Source organism: Canis lupus, chromosome 20, assembly GCF_011100685.1.
Source record: "Canis lupus familiaris isolate Mischka breed German Shepherd chromosome 20, alternate assembly UU_Cfam_GSD_1.0, whole genome shotgun sequence".
Taxonomy (NCBI): Eukaryota; Metazoa; Chordata; class Mammalia; order Carnivora; family Canidae; genus Canis; species Canis lupus.
Window position 1 is genome coordinate 27761746 of NC_049241.1, and position 21102 is coordinate 27782847.

Consider the following 21102-nt stretch of genomic DNA (forward strand, 5'->3'; position numbering starts at 1 on the left):
GAGAAGAAGGTTCTGTTATTATACCCATATTAAAGATGTGAAAACTGAGATTCAGGGCAAGAATCTTGTTTAAGGTCACATGACTTAGTAAGTAGTAGATGAAGGTCAAGATCTGACTGACTCCATAGTCTGAGCCCTTACTTAAATGTTACCGTCTCCCCAAATGAGGTATTCCTCATTATATAAGAGGCCTTTGGGGGTACAGAATCGAGAACTTTGATTTTAATGATAGTGCATTAATTTATTAGATTACCTTCCCTTTATGGCTAGAGATATGACTCTTCCAGTTCTTGTAATGCTATAAAAATGAATCAACTAAAGATGGAAGTATGGTATAAGCATTTGTACAGGTGGTATCCAGGTGAGCACATGAATGATAGTGTACATACATATTGTGACTTTGAATAGTTGTGCTTTCTGTGCCTCTCACGTTCAGAGATGAATGTTGAAATCACATGATGAATGAAATGCGGGTTTCAGGGAAGATGTTTTCCTAAGAACTGGATGTGCTGTTTTCCTATAGAAATTCCTCTTATTCCCCCAAAGGGTATTGTTTATAAGTCAGAGGATCAGGCATTGACTCCCCAAGCCCTGAGTATTTGATGGAAGCAGAACTGTTTACTGATGCAAGAGGCCCTAAACGGAACAGAGGGCATTGGTTGACCTGGGAATTAACCACAGGCAGTCAATTTTAACAGCTCCCTACTGGGGATAGACAACAGTATGATATAAAGCTGTGATGACAGCTTTATCTTTAGTAAGCACTCCAGCATGACAATCATCAATCAAAATGCGCTTGGGCCACCACCATCACTCTGGAACACAGGGTCCTAGAAGTCTCTTACTGGGCCAAAATTTATCCGTTGGTTGCTGGATGATAGGGTGGTCCTGAGTGCCCTGTGGGTGGGAGTGGGGGTGCTAATGTAGTCAAGATGAGGTGTCTTGAGGCCTTGGAACAGGGGCTTTTTACCAAAGTATTTCAGGATTTAGCAACAGGGGGATCAGGGCACACTAACTGTCAACTTTGGAGTCATCCCATGGGTTTTGAGATCAGAGTGGCTTAAACCCTGCACTTTCTTGCTCTATGATCTTGGACAAGGTAGTTAGCTTCTGGACCTCAGCTTCACCCCCCTCCCCCTATATGGAATGAAGACAATTATTCCTTCCTTGGTGACAGTTTTAAGGATTAAAGAGAACATGTGTAAAGTTGATAGATGGTGCTAGACATATTAGAAAATGCTTACTGACGGTAAGCTATGCTCTGAGTATTTTCCCAAGTATTTCCATGAATTATATTCAATTGGCTCTTTGCAGCATAAACTGACTTAAGACTTTGACAGTAAGGGATGTCAGCAGCCCAAGCAGTATTTAGGCCCTCACCTGATCTAAAAGAGTGGTTTATCCCTTCTTCCCTCTCTCCTATTCCACCCTCTTTTCTTCCTTTAACTTTTTTTTTTAATTTTTTATTTATCTACGATAGTCACAGAGAGAGAGAGAGAGAGAGAGAGAGAGAGAGAGGCAGAGACATAGGCAGAGGGAGAAGCAGGCTCCATGCACCGGAAGCCCGACATGGGATTCGATCCTGGGTCTCCAGGATCGCGCCCTGGGCCAAAGGCAGGCACCAAACCACTGCACCACCCAAGGATCCCCTCTTCCTTTAACTTTAACTGACATTTGTTTAACATTATTTGATGCCATGCTCCGGCTCCTCGCCAAGGAAGATACAAAGCATAAATAAGGTACTCACGGGATTACAGTTGTGTGATCAAAATGAACTAGGTAATTAGTGACTGATAAAACTCCAATATACATGCAGGACCTTTCATCCATGTGTACAGGAACTAGGCTATTTTCCATCGAAGGGGAGGATCTTGATTAAACTGTGTTTTTGTAAGTATATGTCAATATATGAGTAGAAAAAATTATCAAGGAATCTTTTCAGATCTGAAGAGATGGCTCTGCTCAGAGCCCATTTCATGTTTCCTATTCCTTGATTTCTCCCTTTTGTTTGCTGCTACTTGGTTTCTAGTAAGGTATGCTCAAGAAGAACCTAGAAAGCAGAGAACTGCAACTTAAAAGTGAGAACATACATTAGGTGTCCCCACGGGCATGTGTCAGGAGCAGTGATGTCTTATTCCATTATCATCACACTGGGATCACAGACTCCTGGTTGTGACATTTTAGGGGCATATGGGCCCTTTACTCTTTTCTTGCCATTAAAGGGGAGACTGCAAGAAACTGTGCATGGCATGAGGAAGAATGAAGAAATGAGACCTAGATTAGCCGAAAAGAGGTGTCCAGAGTGTCTATAATGAACCCAGAGAAGCAGCAGTAGAAATTATGGATAGAACAGTTATGCTCAGAGAACTTTTGAAAGAAAAGTTGAGAGAAGAAAAAAAAACTATTCTCCCTACCCTTTGGGGTTATGTGACATTTAGGAGAACGGAAGTATTGTAGAGGCAGCTTTTTGTTGACACTTACTGAACATCTGCCCTATGCTGGGCACTAGTCTGGCATTGCTGTCACTACTTGGGAAGTCTTATGCAAATCCCCTCACCACAACCACCTGCATTTGAAATGTCTGGATAGCTCTTTGCCTATTCATGTTAGTATGAAATCATAGATGCCAAAATGCTTTGGAGAAAGTAAACTTGTTACCCAGGTAGAAATATCAGTGCTATTGCTGAACCAGTAAATTGTAGAGGTCACCTCTTGTGGTGTGTCTGGTTCCTTCTCCAAAGCCCACACGTGCCTAGTAGGCAAGTTGGCTTGGTTCTGTGAGACATATTTTTTCTGCACAATTCCCTTAACCCCAGCCAAGGTGAACACCTGGCCCAAGATGAGCTAATGAGATTCTCTGCCAGAAATTTGGGGTTAGACCTGAGTGATTTTAGTTCAAACCAAGATATTTCTTTAAAAGGAAACATAGGGGTGCCTGGGTGGCTCAGTCAGTTGAGCGTCCCACTCTTGGTCATGATCTCATTCGGGGTTGTGAGATTGAGCTCAGTGCTCAGCCGGAAATCTGCTTAAGATTCTCTCTCTCTCCCTCTGCACCCCCTGCCCCCAGCTCTCTCAAATAAATAAGTCTTTAAAAAAAAGATAAAAAATATAAACTCAGAAACCGTGGAGTGGCTATCTTCTCTTGTGTAAACGGGAAAAAGAAAAAAAAAAAAGCATCTGAAGAGAGTCAGTAATGTAACAGACATTCAAAAAGAGAGAGCTGAGGCAGTTCCTGGCCCCGGGTTCTGCCCTTACAAAACACATTTCTAGTGTCTTTCTAATTACTTTTACTTTTTGTGAAAAGCTAGCTCAATAGGATTTGACGACAAATGAGTTTGTAATGAAAAAAAAATTGCTGTGTTTTGGCAGATTAATATTCTTTTCCTCTGCCTTTGATAATAGAAATTTAGTTTCCTTCGCAAAGCCCAGTTGCAGTCAAGTGGCCTGAGCTCTGTGCTGGAAATTTAAATCAGAAGCAGAGTAATGCAAAGTCAGATACAATATTCCTTGGGATCTGACATTTAGAATCTTGGTCCTGCTCTAGATGCTGTTTTTTTTTTTTAGAACCTGTTTGTCAGATTTCAGCAATTTTCTGAGCTACTTCATACCTTTCTAAAGTTTTTTTTTTTTTTTTTTCCTGATGAGGTTAGTCAGAGTCAGTTTCTGTTACTTGTAACTCAAACATTCTAGCACATACAGGTATTGGTATGGAAGTGGGGTGCAGAGAACAGACGTTAAGGATAAGCAGATTGTTTTGCTTTAGCTATCTTGAATTCAATTTTCTGTCACTAGGAACTGGAGGATCCTTAACTGATGTAGATCCATAATGGCAATAGCAGCAGACCTGTCCTCTCTCATAGAACATGCTATTTGGTTTCCATCCATTTCTCTCTTTGATTTTTTAAAAAATAATTATATATCTTATTTAAAAATATTATGTATGTACATGTAGAGCTTAGTGGATATTTTCTTTCTTCTCTTTTTTAAAATTTGAGTATAATTGAGACACAACATAGGTGGACCCAGAGGGTATTATGCTAAGTGAAATCAGGCAGAGAAAGGCAAATACCTCTCTTTGATTTTAGGAGACATATCACATTGTTTCTCATTCAAAATTCCCATCGCCTGGTCTAAAACTTGTTAGAGACATCAGAGGTAGAATTAAATAGACTATGTAGGATGCCATAATGTATGAGAAGATTGATTATTAATTGAACAAACACATCGGGTGATTTTCTCTTTGTTCTCTTAGATTTTTAAAATAAATTTATTTTTTAATTGTTCTCTTAGATTTTGAGATCCAAATTACAATAACCTTCTTTCAGCACTGTCTAGAAACAAACTGTAGAAGTAGGAGATTATATTTCAATGCACACCTCCATGCATTCAGCTGAAGGTATGGTCCTCAATGAGCAAAAATGATAATGAGACCCTTGTACACACTTTTGTTCCATGTTTACTCTCTCACCAAGGCAGGATTCACAGTCATATCATCAGGAAATGATTAGCAACCCTTTCCCTCCTCTTAAATGCCTTCTCAGGAATTTCAGAAATGCCTGTAAATTTCAGAAAGCTGTAGAAACATGAATTAACCTTGAAGTAAAGATAATTATTTTTAGGAATTGCAAAAGAATGTTTTTCCTTCAGCAAACAGTGAAGGGTCTTCTATTCTTCCGTAATGACTGTTTTTTGCTATACCTTCTGTCTTTCTTAGACGCAGTTTCTTTCTTTAAAATAACACAAGAATCCAATTTAGCTGCCCTGCTAGCTGTCAGATTTTCTGTCTTCCTGTGAGAGCTATACATTTGATAATATTTGACTTTGTTCAACTAATATAGTTCAGCTATTCCAAAGTTACCAGGCAATTAAACTAGGAACATGGAGGAGATAAAAAAATTACCATAACTATTACAAGTATTTTTTATACTACGCAATTCTTCCTGTGTCCTACCAGGTCTGCGTGTTTTTTCTCCAATCAACTGGATGTATTCTAGCGATGTGTGGCTTGAACAATGTTTTCTTCCCAGGAAACCTCTCTGCCATCAAATATTCCTTTTAACTTCTGGCAGGCTTCAGCCTTAAAAGTTCAGATTTTATATCTGCTTCTGGCTTAGAATTTTGACTATCATCCAAGAAACAGCTGCCAATACCTGCTGGGTTCTTATTAAGACCCATAATTGGCAGCATTAAAGCCTATGGGTTCTGACAATAGAAAACTTGAAGACCAGAGGATCATCTTGGAGTGAAATATCGCCTTTTATAATGGCCTAGTTTTGGAGGCAGAAACCTCCAAGATGACTTCTGAGATATTTTTCCTATTCACTTGAATGGCAAACAAAGATTTGAGAGGTAAAGCATCAAGGAAAACATACCACGGAAGTGTTTAAGCTGGACATTACAGGGCTGTGGACAGCCATGCATTTGTTGGACGGCTGTTTGCAAGCTGACATCAGTAACAAGACTTCCTTGGGATCCGTCGCGACCTTGACATCAGACAGTCCTTTCGCCCAAGCTGATGAACCCACCAACCACAAGAACGAAAAGACTACGGTGACGATGAAGTCCTACAGAAACAAAGATAAAACAGTAAAAGAAGTGTGAATTCTAGAAATGAATTGATTACTTTGAATGACTCTGTGGCTTGCTTTTTTGGAAAATTCCTAGATCTCATAGAACTGGAACCAGGGAGAAGTTGTAAAACAAATAAAAGTAAGTTCTGTGACATTATATTTGTATAAAATAAATAACAGTAATATTTATTGAATGCTTGCTATGTTCCAGGAATGATGCTACATACTTATAGCCCTCATCTAATTGTTCCTGCAACACCCCTGTGAGAAAGTTCTTATCATTGTCACAGTCGCAGCTGACAAAATTTGGGACAGGGGATGGTCAAACAGCTTGTCTAGATGCCCACAAATAATCAGCGATGAGTCAGCACTCAAACCTGGCAAGCCTACATCTAAGCCCATGATCTTAACCACCATGTTATGATGGCCGCAAACAGAGAGTTGCTGATTGTTAAAGACTTCTGGATAGCAATATTCATTCATTCCCTCATTCATTTTTTTTTTCCATTTAACAAACCTGTGTGTGATCTAGTGTATGCTTGGGACTGTGTTAAGTGGGAGGTAATAACAGCTGTAATGTTTTGAGTGCTTTTTATGGGCAAGAGGTTTTATATAAAATTATCCTTACAAATATTGTGTTAGACAGTATTTTTAATACCCATTTTAAAGATGAGAAAATCGAGACTCAGAGAGTTAAAGTAACATATAGGAAGAGGTGGAGTCAGAATTCAAATCCAGATCTGTTTGACTTAGAAAACCACCTGCTGTGACAGGGGAAAGATGCTTCTTTTTTCCTATGAAACATCTCTCGATGCAAGAGGATGAATATTTTAAGGAAACATTCTGACCTTCTGGGCTACTTCTCATACCCTCCCTCATAACTCAGAGCGGGTGGGGATGGGAGTCACTGTCCAAGTTAAGCAGACCATGTTCTAACATAGGACAGTTTTTCCAGATTTACTGTATTTACACTTGACTACAATAAAAATGTTGCATACTGCCTACCTAGTATATGAAAAACATTGACCTGTAAAGGAAAATAGTGTATTTGCTATACCAATAGAAAGATTTTTATTCTAAATGATAAACCCATCAAGTAAAAAACTTGCCCTGTGTCTCTTTTCTACCCAAAGGCATGGCACATCTGATTTGTTCTGGTTAGTTTTCTCTCATGACGTGACTGAATTACTTTTCTTCAGGATCCCAGGATCGATTCTAAGGAAACAACTCTCACACTGTAAGGATGCTATCATGATGGAATTTGTTAGGCGTGACTTTTGTGGAGAATGTTCTAGACTGTCCACTTCTAAGAATGGTTGAATCTTCTGAGAAATTGTTATCTTTTCATCCAGGGGCTGTTGCAAATCATGTTACTTACCAGTTGAACTTTTTATGTTGGCTCTACAAAATTCAGGGCCAATTTGTTACCCACTCATAGGGTTTTTATGGCATGGCATGACTCTATTCCCAGCCTTGTTTTATATACCATCCTTCTTTTCCCTTCTCATTTTTAATTAATTCCAGTTTGAGTTTCATACATCCTTGGAAGCTATGTTAACTTGCTTTTGGAATGAATGGTGGTGATATAAAGAGGCAAACAAATACAGTATCTACAGCAATCAATAAGAACATTTGGAATCAAGAGACCCAAGTGTTTTGAGTCTGAATTACAAACTGGAGGAATGGTTACAAATAAGTAAGCCAGGTTGACTGTGTCAAATACAAATTTAGGTTCATGTTCAATCTGGTACCTTATTCATTCATGCATGCATTCATTCAAACAGTCATTTTTGAGTAATGTGCCAGGTATCGAGCACAGTCTCCTGAGGGATTAGAGAAATGCAAAATATGGACCCTGCTCTTTTGCTGTTATGTATTTGTTAGGGGTTATCAACACCCTATCATTCCAATTATGAGAGAGTAGCTATCATTATTATGTTATTATGTTATTATTAACATTATTATGTTCATCGTACTTAAAAATAGACTTGAGAAGGGGTGTTAGGATGGGGAAATAGGAAAGAGTCATGTGAAGATCTCTCCACTGGAAATTGGAGAAAATAATATCAAAACTTTTAGACTTGTTAATAATAGTAAGAACACCTAACACTTATGGAGCACTTATTATGTGTGAAGTATTATCCCAAGTTTACATGAATTAACTCATTTAATCCTGACCACAGCATTGTGAAACAGGGGCTAATCCTGTCCCCATTTAACAGCTGGGGAAATGGAGGCACTAAAGGGGTTCAGTAAAATTGTTCAGAGTAAGGACTTAGCAAGTGATGGAGCCAGGAATGTAAGCAAGTGATGGAGCAGGAATGTAAGCTGTAAAAAGTTCAAAAGTTGGACTTGAAGTCCTGACTAATTTAGATATGACAAATAGTAATGAGTCATGTTGCATAAATAAACTTCATGACCGAAGTCAAGGATCTGTGGCCTCGAGGGTAAGTAAATATGTTATATTTGAGAAAGCATCCAAATTTTTACCCCTAGTACCATTTCACAAAGAGACATCAGTATATCATACTACGGTATCTCTTGTACTATTAACCACTCAGAGTCTGTCATCAGATTAGACCTGGGGCTGAATCCTGACCCTACTACTCACTAATTGTGTGTTCTTGGGCAATTTGCTAGACTACTTGAAGCTTCAGTTTAGCTCACTGTAAAGTGGGACAGGAATGGTATCTGTCTCATAAGATGGTTGCTGGCAGTGAGAATACATTTTTGTTTGTTTGTTTGCCTATTTCTCCCAGTAAGATGTCAGCTCACTGACAGCAAGGACCTTGCTCATTGCTGGGTCTTGGCACAAGAGTTACCGTCAATGTCTATTGAAAGAATGAAGGAAAGAAGGAAGAGATATACAAAATGGCCCCAATTTTGATAAGATATCTACATTTATGTTTATAACATTGTGTAAGAGTTTACCAAGTGGTGGTCGTAGGATTAGAGATGATTTTTGTTTTATATAGGCTTATGTACTTTTTAAAAAGATTTATTTATTTATTTGAGAGAGAGAGAGAGAGAGCATGAGTGGGAGGGGTTGAGGGAGAGAGAGAGAGAGAATCCCAAGCAGACCCCATGCTAAGCCTGACGTCTGGCTCCATCTCATGACCCTGAGTGAGAGCAGGACCCCAACCGAAACCCGGAGTCAAACACTTCAGCTGCACCACCCAAGTGCCCCTAAGCTTACATATTTTTGAATATACTTTTTTTTTTAAATTACACCAAATAAAATCAAAGTGGCAATGTGATCAAGACATTGATTGACAGAACTTCAGATGGTTCTTTGTCCTTACAGCAGCATCAGGATTTATAATTAGATCAAATAATAAATGTCATTAGATTTGAGAGTTTCACAGCAAATGGTTTCAGAAAGTAAGTCTCGAATGGTTTTCCACAACTAAGCAAAGTGTGAAGATGAGGAGATTATGTAAGAAGTTCTAGATATAGAATATGTTAGCCTGAACTTTTTAAGATTTTTGGCTTTGGCACTGAGCCTGAGTTAGAGGCCACTTGCTGGGAGTGTGATGTGTGAGTAAATCTTTGACCCATGTTCCTCCCTTCCAATCTCCTGCTGAGGCTCCCATTAGCTAAACCCTGCTAGAGCTCAGTGGGCAGGGCGTCCACCAGGAGCTGTCCCCAACTAGAAGTTGTCTCTGGAGCCTCAACACAGCTGTGGTCACCCGTGTTCACCATGCATTTCCTATATGCCAGGCACTCTGTTAAGCACTTACAGACATCATTAATCCTACAACATAGGTACTTGATGTTAGTCCTACTTTTCTTATGAGAAAACTGAAGCAGAGACAGGGAAAATACCTATAATTAATGCCTGGCTTGATTACTGCAGGTACCATGAACCTCCTAAAAAGCTCGGGGAAAAGATGCTCTTTGGTGTGTTTTATGTACACAATTACCTCAGCTGATGTCCTTTTAGTCATTTTGGTACTACCTAAACAATTTTTATTTTATCCATATACTCTTGTGTTATCGTTTCATATTGCATTTAAAGCGAATTTCCCTTTTTACATAAATAAGGTCATCTTAAATGGAAATTATGTGTGTACTATAATGTCAAACCAATACAACTTGTCATAGATAGAAAGGAATTGCAAACATTAGTGCTCTACGGTGGAAACAAAATACCTTAAACTCTAGCTGGGGATGTTTGCCCAAGGCTTTAGAGCCTAGGATCTTTTTGTTAAAAGGGAGATTAGCAAGCGTCAGAGGGATATTAAGGAAATGCTAGCATGACCTAACTAGAGGACCTGAAGTGAAATAGAATATAGAATAACTCTCTTGGCATTAACGCCATATTAATGGTCTACCTACTCCATCTTCTGTATCAGGAGAGGTAAATGCCTTGCACTTGAGAGGGAATGCTCTTGTGAAGGTGCAGACAAGGACCTGGTTGTTTATAAATGTTGCTGCCCCACGTCTGTCTAACAGAAATAGCGTGCAGGGAAGAAAGTCCAGAGGAAAATTTGTAAATTTACTGCTAGGTTATTATGTGCATACATTAACCCTTTGAAGCTACCTCCTGCTGGTTTTGCTTGTGTTCTTTATTCTCATACAGTGGGGAGCACTCATTAGAGTGCTTTTATGGTTCAAAAAAAAAAAAAAACCTCTCACACTTGGGGTCTCTGTGGTCCCAATAAAACCCCAAAAAGTAGTCAGAGGAAGTTATTAGCCCCATATTACAGATTTAAAAAAAACAACAACCCATAACTGCGGCTGAGAGGGATAAGTGGATTTGCCTGAGGTTCATTAAGTGTTTTATAAAAGATGCTCTGAGCTATTGGTCTCACTCTGTACCTAAAGAACATTGACACTCTGTATTGAGAGAACACTGCCATGCTACCTGGTAGTGTTTCTGCAGTATGTTTTAAGTGTGTGTTCAGTGATCCAAGAACATAGCCTCCTCAACAGAGGGAGCAGCCCGGCTTAATGGCTGGCTGGGTGGTTTCCACTTCATTAGCTGCCTGTGTTTTGTTGCCCTCACTTCTAATTTATTGTTAGCAAACTTATTTTCATACTAGAATGTAATTTAATATATTAAAGATGCTTGTCATGGATCACCCTGGGGCATAGGAAGGAATCATCTTTGGTGACGGAGAACTGAATCTTTTAGAAGGAGGTAAACCTGTCTCTATCTTCCTCGAAAGTGGCACACTAGATATTGGTAGAATAGTCAATTCTCCTATTTCTATTTAGTAGCAAATATCTCGGTACTTCAACTCCAATGATAGTATTATCTGTTTTGCCTCCTCCGTGGCTTTGCTATTTATTCTGTGGCTGACACCTCTGCCAAGAGCCTATATCAGAAACAGGGCAGTCCAACGAGTCACCCTTACCCCCGGTGTAACTGGATTTGTTTTGCTAAGTCAGATTTCAGGAATCCTGGGATGAAGCTGTGAATGAGGAAACACAGAATCAAACAGTAAGATAGAGGCTCAGTTTAGGACAGAGCTTGGAATTTGTGCTGGAAGAGAGAAGAGCTAAACAGTGTCTGAGTAGAATAACTTCTTGTCCACTCGCAGGTTTATTTTATTATTTCATTTGAAAGATGAATGATAGTGACCTCTGACTTCTGGAGAATGTCTTCAGTTTTTAACATGATGTAGCAGAAGATCATTTGATGTTCACAATAATTGCAAGAGGGTGAAGATAATTATATCCATTTTACAGATGCAGGGAAGTTAAGTGATGTGTCCCAGTTGTCACAGCTGGGATTTGAATGCATGGCATTGGGCACCATGTTTAGTGAGTGATTTTTCCATTATGCCCATGCTTTCTCGAGTTTGAGTTATCCATTACTGTGGAACACAGTCATAGAAATAAATAACATTGGGCTCCCTAACGCTGAGAAAGGCATTTTTCTTCACAATTCTCTTTCAATCTGAGGAGTAAATAAGAAAGTCTCAGCTGGGTGCTAATCTGTCGCTAACATCTATTTAACAAATATTTAACACTTATTTATCAAAGAAAATTGGCCCCAGGCTTAGAGCCTTCATGTAAGCAATAGTGCCTGGCTGGAATACAGTACTCTTTACTTTCCATTGATTCATTTCTATGTTTATTTTCTAATTATGACAAATAATGCTAGATTTCTGTATCCGGTAGTGGTACAGGGTTTTCTTCAAAATGACATTGTGTTTAAGTTTAAGCAAATAATTTTAAAAGAACAATAGCAAATAATTCATGGTTTAGGTGACAGAAGCAGGGTAGAGAATGGCTGACGTTGGAAAAGGCCTATAAGGCCCCATCCTGAGGAGGGAATGCTGAAACTAGGTCAGTGCTTTCTAACAGAAGGTGAGCCAGAAATGTGAATCATATATGTAATTTTAAGTTTCTTAGTAGTTCCATAAAAAAAAGCAAAAAAAAAATGGTGCAATTAATTATATTAAGACAGTATATGTATTTATATAATAAAATTGGATATATAAAATTATGAATAAGATATTTTACTTTTTTTTTGTATGAAGTCTTTGAAATCTGGTGGGTACTATAGCACAGCTCAATTTGTATCACTCACCTTTCAGCTGTCCAGTAGCCACATTGCTATTGCTACTGTGTTAGCTCAGCTTTAAACCACAGTTAACAAATGGAAGTACAAGTCCATCCACAGTAAGAGTGATGCTCCTTCTCCTGTTTGGGGTCATGGATGTCACATTTTCTCTTGGAACTTGGCCTGAGATGACCCTAGTAGCCATCTCTAGCCTAGTTTTCCCAAGGTCAGCATGCCTCTCATGTCTCTCCTGGCCTATAGGATCCCATATGTGGGTTGATATAGGAGTCCAGTGCATGGCCCCAGTGGTCTGGTAGAGGTCTGAAGGCAGACCAGTGGGACCAAGGAGGCTTGGGCCTTCCATATTGGCAGACCACAGGATGAGATGGACCACAGGGACACTGGGGACTGCATTTTACACTAAATGTAGGGGAAAATCTGACTTGACCCCTCTATTCTCAAGATAGGTGCAGGATGGTGGCTGGTGAAATGGGATGAAATACACAGTTCCACTTTCCAGATGGGATAAATTACTTAACTCCAGCTTGAAAGATACAGAGCCCGGATTTATAGCCAAGGATTTTGGCTCCAGAATCTGGGTTCTTAATCTATTATAAAAAGCTCAATTGCTTTTAAAGGCCCATGACTTTATTGACTCATAATAAAAATTAAGTTGCAATATTAATACTTAAGGCTAGCATTTTGGAGGGTTACTATGTATCAGACACTATGTATCTGATATGATATACTATGTATCAGATACATCATTCCTTTAATTGGCCTAATAGCACTTTGAGACCACTATTATTTACCTCACTTTACGGATGAGAAAATCAAGGTTCGGAAAGATGAAGTGAGTTGCAAGAGTTTTCAGATTCATTAAGTTGCGAAGCTCCATTTGCAAACAAGGTTTGCTGAGCTCCAAAGTTGGTGTCCCTTGCTGGAGGGTGAACTTCATTATATTCCAAAGTTGTTTTAATGGGGGGCCCAATATGTGTCAGGCATGGTCTTAAAAAGTTTTCCATATTGCACCTCAATTTTTCCTTACCTCAGTCCTGCAAAGTAGCTCTTAGTTTTTTTGTTTTTGTTTTTGTTTTATTAATAGAGGAAAAGTGCTTAGGGTAGCAAGTAGAGGAACTGCATACCAAAGCCAGATCAGTTGGACTCCAAATCCCATTCATTTCTTCATTTGTCCATTGCTCTATCAGTTCCTTTTCCTAATCACTTGCCCAATAGTTATTATCTTCCCACTATAGGATAGGTACTGTTCAATAAATAGAGTAGGGGCAGGAGGGAATCAGTCCTCAAGTGGTTTGCATTTTTCCTTTCTCTTCACTATCTGATTGTTTTATGTTATTACTGTAAGATGCACTATTGTCACACCATCAATTAATCAAAATTTTGCAAAAAGAGAGAGGTAGTGGATGCTGATCATCTGTTCTAGGGGCCGGATAGTAATCAGTCATCTTGTTTCATGTGTGAAGAGTTCTACCTTATGCTTGAGAATCAACGTAAGATTTTATTTCTTTTCCTCTTAAGTTAAATTTGATTGTGATTGGCACACAGCACTTTCTCTTGTTCTTCAGAGAACTTCATCAGTTGACTTGTGGTTGCTCAGCTGTGGAACTGGGGCCGTCTGTTTCTTGTTTTTAACTTTTGTTGTGAAAAGAAGACTTTTTAAAAGATCCTCTGCCTCTCTCCTTTTAGCTTAGTCATACACAATTGATTTCATAATCTTTGTGCAAGAAGGAAGTACTCTTGGCTATTTGACAACCTCAGAATGGACAGTCTTCACTAGCTTGCTGCAGTGTTGTTGTAAATCAATATTAAGAACACCCCTTAAAAAACTGATTTGATATCTAATTGACCCTGCCTAACCTTTTCACCACAAATAGCACAAACCTTTCAAAACAAGTTCATAGTAATATTAGAAGATTAGTAACTGTTCAAAATAAATTAGTAATAATAGTAGCAGTATTGTTTGTAATATTTGCTAACTATTCAACTGCTTGATTCAGTGCTTACTTTGAGCCACACACTGTGCTAAGGCCTTCATATACATTATTCCATTTAATCTTCATTAAGGATTTGTGAGGTAGGTCTCATTATATATAGGGTTTTAGAAAAGAAAGCATCACATAATGGTTAAGTCTATTGTCTTTGGAATCAGTCAGCCTGGGCTCAAATCTCAACTCTTACTAACTAGCTTTGGGACTCAATGAAGCCTCAGTTTTCCTATCTGTAAAAAGGAGCAATAATAACATGTTTTCACAGTGTTTTTGCCAAGGATGCCTGAACTAGTTAATGACACATATTAAGCCTCCAGTGAATTTTCACACACACACACACACACACACACACACACGAGGTAGAGGAAAATTCTTTGTATAATTGGATATATAACAGCATAGAAAAGTATATTGGTATTATTCAATGGGTTTTGAGGGTCAAATAAATCAGGTGGGTTCATTAATTTATTCAACAAATCTCCAATAAGAACCGACCTGTGCCTGGTCTTTGGAATACGGTAATTAATAAAAACAGACATGATTCCAGTATTCATCTGTTGGAGGAGAGACTGTGCTCAAATAATCACAGAAGAATAGGTAATTGCAGATGATGATAATGGCTTTTTAGGAAAAGGACTTGGTGTTTTGGAAACAAACAAAAAAATGAGTAGCACTAGTTAGTCTAGGGGAGCAGGGAAAGCTGCATGGATCTGGTTGCGTTCAGAATCCTTTTAGGTTTGTCCCTTGGATGGTTTTCAACACATGTGGAATAATAAAGACATAACAAAATGACTTACCTGGATGGTCTATGAATTGGTGCCTAGAGGGCGTTTTGGTCTGAGAAACCCAAACTTCTACTACCTGCTTATACTACACGCCCAAGAAGTATGCACGTTGACATTGGTCAAGACCAGGAAGATTTATTGAGTCATTCTGCTAGCAGAGAAAGGCTTAAAAGGATGGAAAGAGTGCTTGGTTAAAGGCTTAAGAGGAGGGAAAGAGTGCTTGATTATTGAGAATTTTGGTGGCTTGCATGTCTGCTGAGGCTATTGGCTCTCTGCACTTGCTCAGCTGCAATCCTCTTCCTCTTGGAAAGCCAAACAATCACCAAAGAGGCATCTAAGTGGTGGCAGAAGAGGATTTCTGCCTTTCTGGATCCTCAGGCTCTTAGAAATTCCTAAGTCTAGCTACAGGGTTGTTAACTGTTTCCAGGTGAGTTGCTAACTTATACAGAAAACAGCATTATCTCCAAATGATTGGTTACTGGTTTTGACACATCTACCAGTAAGTACAGAAAACAAGTAAGATGCTCAAGTCTTAGACCAGAGGTGAGTCAATTGTTGAAATCAGTTTGGACGTCTTAAAAATAACTCAAGGGAAAAACAAATCACATTTGCATTGTGAGTCAAGGATGAATCTGGCAATTTGGAGACACTTATTGATCATCTTAGCAATATTTTTTATTTTTATGGTTTTTTTAAGCATTTCCAAAGTATTTTTGGGGCTGCCATTGAATCAGCTAGGTAAAAATGCTAAGATTTAGTCAATTATCCACCAGCTTTGTCTACTTGACATAAAGCATCTGGGCATTGTAAACATATCTGGAAAATGCCAGATGCCAAGCAGTGTATAGATGAAACATCTGGAGGAAGTGTGGCATACAGGAGACGTGGGGGGAGGCTTGGAGTCAAAGGCAGTTAGGTTTGGACTCTAGCTGGGCTAGAATGTCCTCTCACTGTGTGATCAAAACTACTTCACTACACGCCTGGCTGGCTCAGTCGGAAGAGCATGTGACTTTTGATTTCAAGGTTATGAGTTTGAGCCCCACATTGGGGGTAGACATTACTTAGATTAAATAAACAAACTTGAAAAAAAAAAACCTACTCCATCACAGTTTTTTATATATAAAACTTGGGAGTTGCATACACACACACACACATACACACACACACACGTGGAACCACAGACACACAGAAACACCACACACTTTTTAAAAAACAGATGATACACAACTACCTTTTTCGGAGAGAAAAAGGTACAGTGGCAAGTAATAGAGGGATGGATAGTAAAAATATCAGATATCCAAAGTAATTTCTTCATTTGTCTAAATATTTTTAGGTTCCCCTCCAACCTATATTTAAAAATGGATGCATTTTATAGGAAATCATGTCAAGTAAGCTACTCTGAGAAATTTTGACTCAGAAAATACTGGCAGACCTTTCAGGTGCCACCTTTTGAACCAAGTCAGCTGTTCTCTGGTCTCTGCTCCGTATTCTTTTGCCATCATCTTCCCTGCAAGTGGAAAGAAAGCACATCTTCCTCCTTTAGAATTACATAATATTAGAGTGGGAAGGAACTGTCGAGATAAATCTAGGCTGTCAAATACTCCTTTGAAAACATAATCCTATTATTAACTTACTATTCTACAGCACTGATATCTCCCAGATAAGATTTAGAAGAGTTGCTATGCATGGCTGGAAATAATGCAATAAGAGCAAACCTGATCATGGATTTAAAATTCTCTGGGATTCAGTGTTCACATCTGTAACATGTAAGCCTACCTCAGAGGATTGTTGTGAGGATTAAATTAAATTAAAATATGAAGCATTGAGACTGGAATATTTTAATTGTTGCATTAATGGTTGGGATGATGATGGTGGTGAAGATGATACAATCTTCAAATGACATGGGCTCTTTTTGTCAGTGACACTGGACCATGAATTCAGCTGTAATGACTTATTTTTTTCAATCTGTATATTGATGTTCTTTTGAAAATAGATTCACTCTGCTGAGGTTCAATGCATATGGCTAAAATTTTGCTAATGCAGTCTAAAGTTTGATCCACTGGTTCTTTGTGGGTACAGCTTCAAACCTATTTGGCATCATTGAGGGGTTTTGGCAACAACCAGATGTGAATGCGTGAATATTTCATCTGGTTGCTCTACATGATTGGAAAAGAACTGGAATCATCGTGTTAAGACCTGGAAGGCCACTTGAGGAACTTCTGCCTGGAGAATGAACCACTGCTATGATCAGTGAATGCCTTGATCATCGTTACGTTCTCAGAAACTATATAGTATGTGTTATTTAAATTATTTTCACATGGTTTCATTCACTGGATTGTAGGTTCCTTGGGGACTTAACCACCTGTGTCCCTAATGCCTAGCCAAATGTCTGCTGTACATACGACATCTCAGATATATCCACTGCATGGGAGAAGAAAGGACAGAGAGCTCACATTTGGCATTGTCACTTGGAAATCATCTGGATTTCCAAAATCTGCATGTCTCCTAAGTTATCTCAAAGATATAAGAAATTCATGACACTGGCTGCCTATAAAAAAGAAAATTAAATAGCTGGAAGAAGGGTTTTTGGAGTTTTTATTATTTTACTTATATATATTATCCCTTCCCTCCCATATGCCCTTTTACACATGACTGGATTTAGAAACGTTAGCATAATTTTAGAATAGGCATATTTTACTGGATTTGACCTTTGGCAATTGCGAGAAACTTTCTGTTTAGGGGAATGATTATGATTATATTTCACACTTCCCTCCCACCAATTTTTTTTTTTTTTTTTGCAAGTGAGCAAGTGTTAGCACAGCTAGGTTCATGAAAAGAGCTGCTATTTTTTTAAGCATTCCTTATGCCTTCCTAGAATTGAAGACCCATTATTCTGTCACATATCAACCCATCTGTCAGCTCGCAACAGATGGTTAAAATGAAGAACTTCTAAAATACCAAGAAGGAAATTATCCTGCACCATCCACAGCTTAAATTTACTCTGACTTTGGAAAATTCCTTTGCCACTTCGCCACTCATCATACCAAGTGAAAGTGAGGGAAAATATTACATTTGAATTACAAAGTAGAAGCCATTCCTCAGAAAGATGGCTACTGGATTCATAGGCTTTGGCTTTACTCTGTCTCAGTTTAGGGGTTCGAGTCTCAGTTATGCTGCTTCTCAGATGCATAGATGGTTTCCCCCCCTTTTCAGAGGAGGGCAGGGAGGGGCAGAAGGAGGGGGAGAGAGAATCTTAAGCAGGCTCCATGCCCAATACAGAGCCCAATTCGGGGCTCAATCTCATGACCCTGAGATCATGACCTGAGCCCAAATCATTATTAGTCAGATGCTTAACCAACTTAGCCACCCAGGTCCTCCTTCACAGAATAGCTTTTGATAGTTTATTTGACCTGATAGGCCTTTATTCCCTCAATTGAAATAGTAGAGAATTAACAGCCTGTTCTAGAGAGTTATTGGAGGAATGAAAAAACACAAAAGGCTAATCTATGGGACAGTGTCTTGTACAACAAGGCACCTGACAAATGATAGATATTACTCTTTTCACCGTTGACTCTCCCCTTTTGTTCTTAACTCATTTCCCATAGATTTATTCTAGATTAAAGATTCCTTTTCTCTGGTAGGCAAGATTTGAGCAGAGGCCTATGGACAGAAAGAAAGCAGATATGAAGCAGTGTCGAAGTGTGACAAGTCGCGTGTGTGAGTGTCTGTCTGCAATGTATGCTGTATATACAGTGTAAGTCATTGAAACACTGCATGACTGGTGTGTGTGTGAGGAGGATGGGCAGGGCGACTATGGAAGTGAAATGTCTACATTCTAGGGGAATACATGTTTTTGTAATTCTGAAGGTACCAGGGACTCCTGCCCAAATCCTCCCAAAGAGAATCTTCATATGTTTTCTTGGTTTTCATTTTCAGTCTGGATGAATAAATATTTGTGATTTTTACCCTGTCTAGGCATAAATATTAATTGAATCATAACTTATGTTTCATGCTTTATTTAGCTGATTCCACTTATTTTTGTCAATTCTATCATATTTCCAACATGTAACTGTTAGAATTTAACATTCACAGTTTTTTTACAGTGGGAGTGTTTGGGAGTAGAGTTTCCCTCTCCCCAGTGTTATTCTTTTATAAGCATTGATGTGTGTGATAAGAAATAATGACAGGCCCGAAAGCTTTGAGGTGGGAGATGTGTTCTAGGGCGGGGTTTCTTAACGTCCTGTGCCACGAATCTCCTAGGATTTTGTGCAGATTCTCACTCAGTAGATCTGGAGTAGGTTTGAGAGTCTGCATTTCTTTCTTTTTTTCTTTCTTTCTTTCTTTCTTTCTTTCTTTCTTTCTTCTTTCTTTCTTTCTTTCTTTCTTTCTTTCTTTCTTTCTTTCTTTCTTTTCTTCTTTCTTCTTCTTTCTTTCTTTCTTTCTTTCTTTCTTTCTTTCTTTCTTTCTTTCTTTCTTTCTCTTCTTTTTGATTTATTTATTTATTTTAGGGGGGAGGGACAGAGGGAGAAGGAGGGAGAGAGAACCGCCAGCAGACTCCATGCTGAGTGTGGAGCCTGAAATGGGCTTAATCCCACGACCCTGAGATCATGATCTGAGCCAAAAGCAAGAGTCAGGTGCTTACTTGACTGAGTCACCGACTGAGCCTGAGTCTGCATTTCTAACATACTTCTAAGTGATGCCAGGGCTTCTGGTCCATGAACAAACTGTGAGATACAAGGTCCTAGACTATGAAGAAAATTCCTGCATAAAAACTTCCTAATGTGCTCTGGCTCCACTGCCCTCCACGGCCGTACTCTCAATGAGCTTTCTCATACCGTTTTGCATACATTGCCATTTGGCCTCAGTTTCATGGAGGTGGGTCTCATTTTCCCAGTTCAATTTTTAAAATATATTTTACTTATTCATGAGAGACACACACACAGAGAGAGAGAGAGAGAGGCAGAGACACAGGCAGAGGGAGAATCAGGCTCCATGCAGGGAGCAGGGAGCCCAATGTGGGACTCGATCCCGAGACCCCGGGATTAAGCCCTGGGCGGAAGGCAAGTGCTAAACCACTGAGCCACCCAGGGATCCCTTCCCAGTTCAATTTTAAGGTAGCTCTCTTCTTAACTTTCTCTCTTCTAGTATTTGTTGAGTGATTTCTATATACCAGGCACTGCACTCAGTGTTAACTTCATTTAATTCTTAGTGATAAGGTCAGCACTATTATTACCATCAATTAACAAGTGAGGCTACAGAGGTACAGAGAGGTTAAATAAATTGCCCAAGGTCACCCAGCTAGCAAGTGGTGAAACCAGGACACAAACACAGTTTGACTCCAGAGCCTGGACCTCCAGTCATTAATGCTTCACTAAGACTATGCCTCACTGAAGCAGTGTCAAATATATTTTTATAATTGCTGCAGCACCTATTTCAGTGTTATTTCTAATAGACATAGCAGAGTAAAAATCTCTTCTACAAATAAAGAAGAAACACAACTATGCTGTTTTCTCTTTCCTTTCTTCTTTTCCTTCTCTTTCTCCTCCTTCTTCTTCTTCAACTAGCTGCTTAATGAAACCTGTGGAACTAGTTTCAGGGGATTAGGACTAACATTATCAGATAAAAGTCCAATAATATGCACTTAGTTAAAATGCATATTATTAGAATCTGGTCTGGAGAAGTTAGCCTATTTGGGCACCATTTGACCTGTGGTATATTAAAATGTTGTAATGAGATCTCATTATATGCCATATTACATCATGTTGATGAGAGGAAGAAACTAGTTATTATAAAAGAAAAGGTCCCATATAAGATATTCTTAGTCACCAAGAGGACCTTGATTCCATACAAATTTGCAAAAATTAGCTGAAGATGTAATAACCTCTTATCAGTTTGCAGAGCTGCCCCTGTTTAGTGCGGCTCATAATATTATTCCTTCTTTTTCAGAAATCATTTTCACTATTACAAAAATGAAGCCAAACAGAAAACATTTTTAAAGAGCACAAAGAAAGCTGCACCCCGTTCTGGAAGTAAGTATGCAATATCCCGGTTCCATTTTTTGAGAACCACCCTCATTCTGTTTACGCACTGCAGCAAACAGTATCTAGCCTACTGGAAAACACCTGGGAAATAAACATTTTGCAAGTACTTTATTTTGATGATTTTGAGAGAATGTGAAAGCCAAATTATGGTACCTGTGAAGGTAATTGTGTGTGGCTTAAGTT

The 21102-nt window shown here is 38.9% G+C and overlaps 1 protein-coding gene and 1 long non-coding RNA gene across 6 annotated transcripts in view; one reads left to right on the forward strand and one right to left on the reverse strand.

Moving 5' to 3' along the window:
* Positions 1-21102, forward strand: part of LOC102156863 — a 128063-nt gene that overhangs the window by 75718 nt on the left and 31243 nt on the right. For 2 of the 4 annotated variants that reach the window (XR_005374826.1, XR_005374821.1), the window contains exons 7-9: positions 4955-5709; positions 6704-6807; positions 20825-20907. This is a non-coding gene — a long non-coding RNA (uncharacterized LOC102156863). The remainder of the gene's footprint in view (positions 1-4954; positions 5710-6703; positions 6808-20824; positions 20908-21102) is intronic. The other 2 variants (XR_005374822.1, XR_005374827.1) reach the window with 2 other exon arrangements.
* The window catches only part of SYNPR (synaptoporin), a 290161-nt gene that overhangs the window by 1941 nt on the left and 267118 nt on the right, over positions 1-21102 (reverse strand). For both annotated transcript variants that reach the window (XM_038565948.1, XM_038565949.1), the window contains one exon: positions 5373-5564. In XM_038565948.1, coding sequence (XP_038421876.1) covers positions 5373-5564 — 192 coding nt within the window. The remainder of the gene's footprint in view (positions 1-5372; positions 5565-21102) is intronic.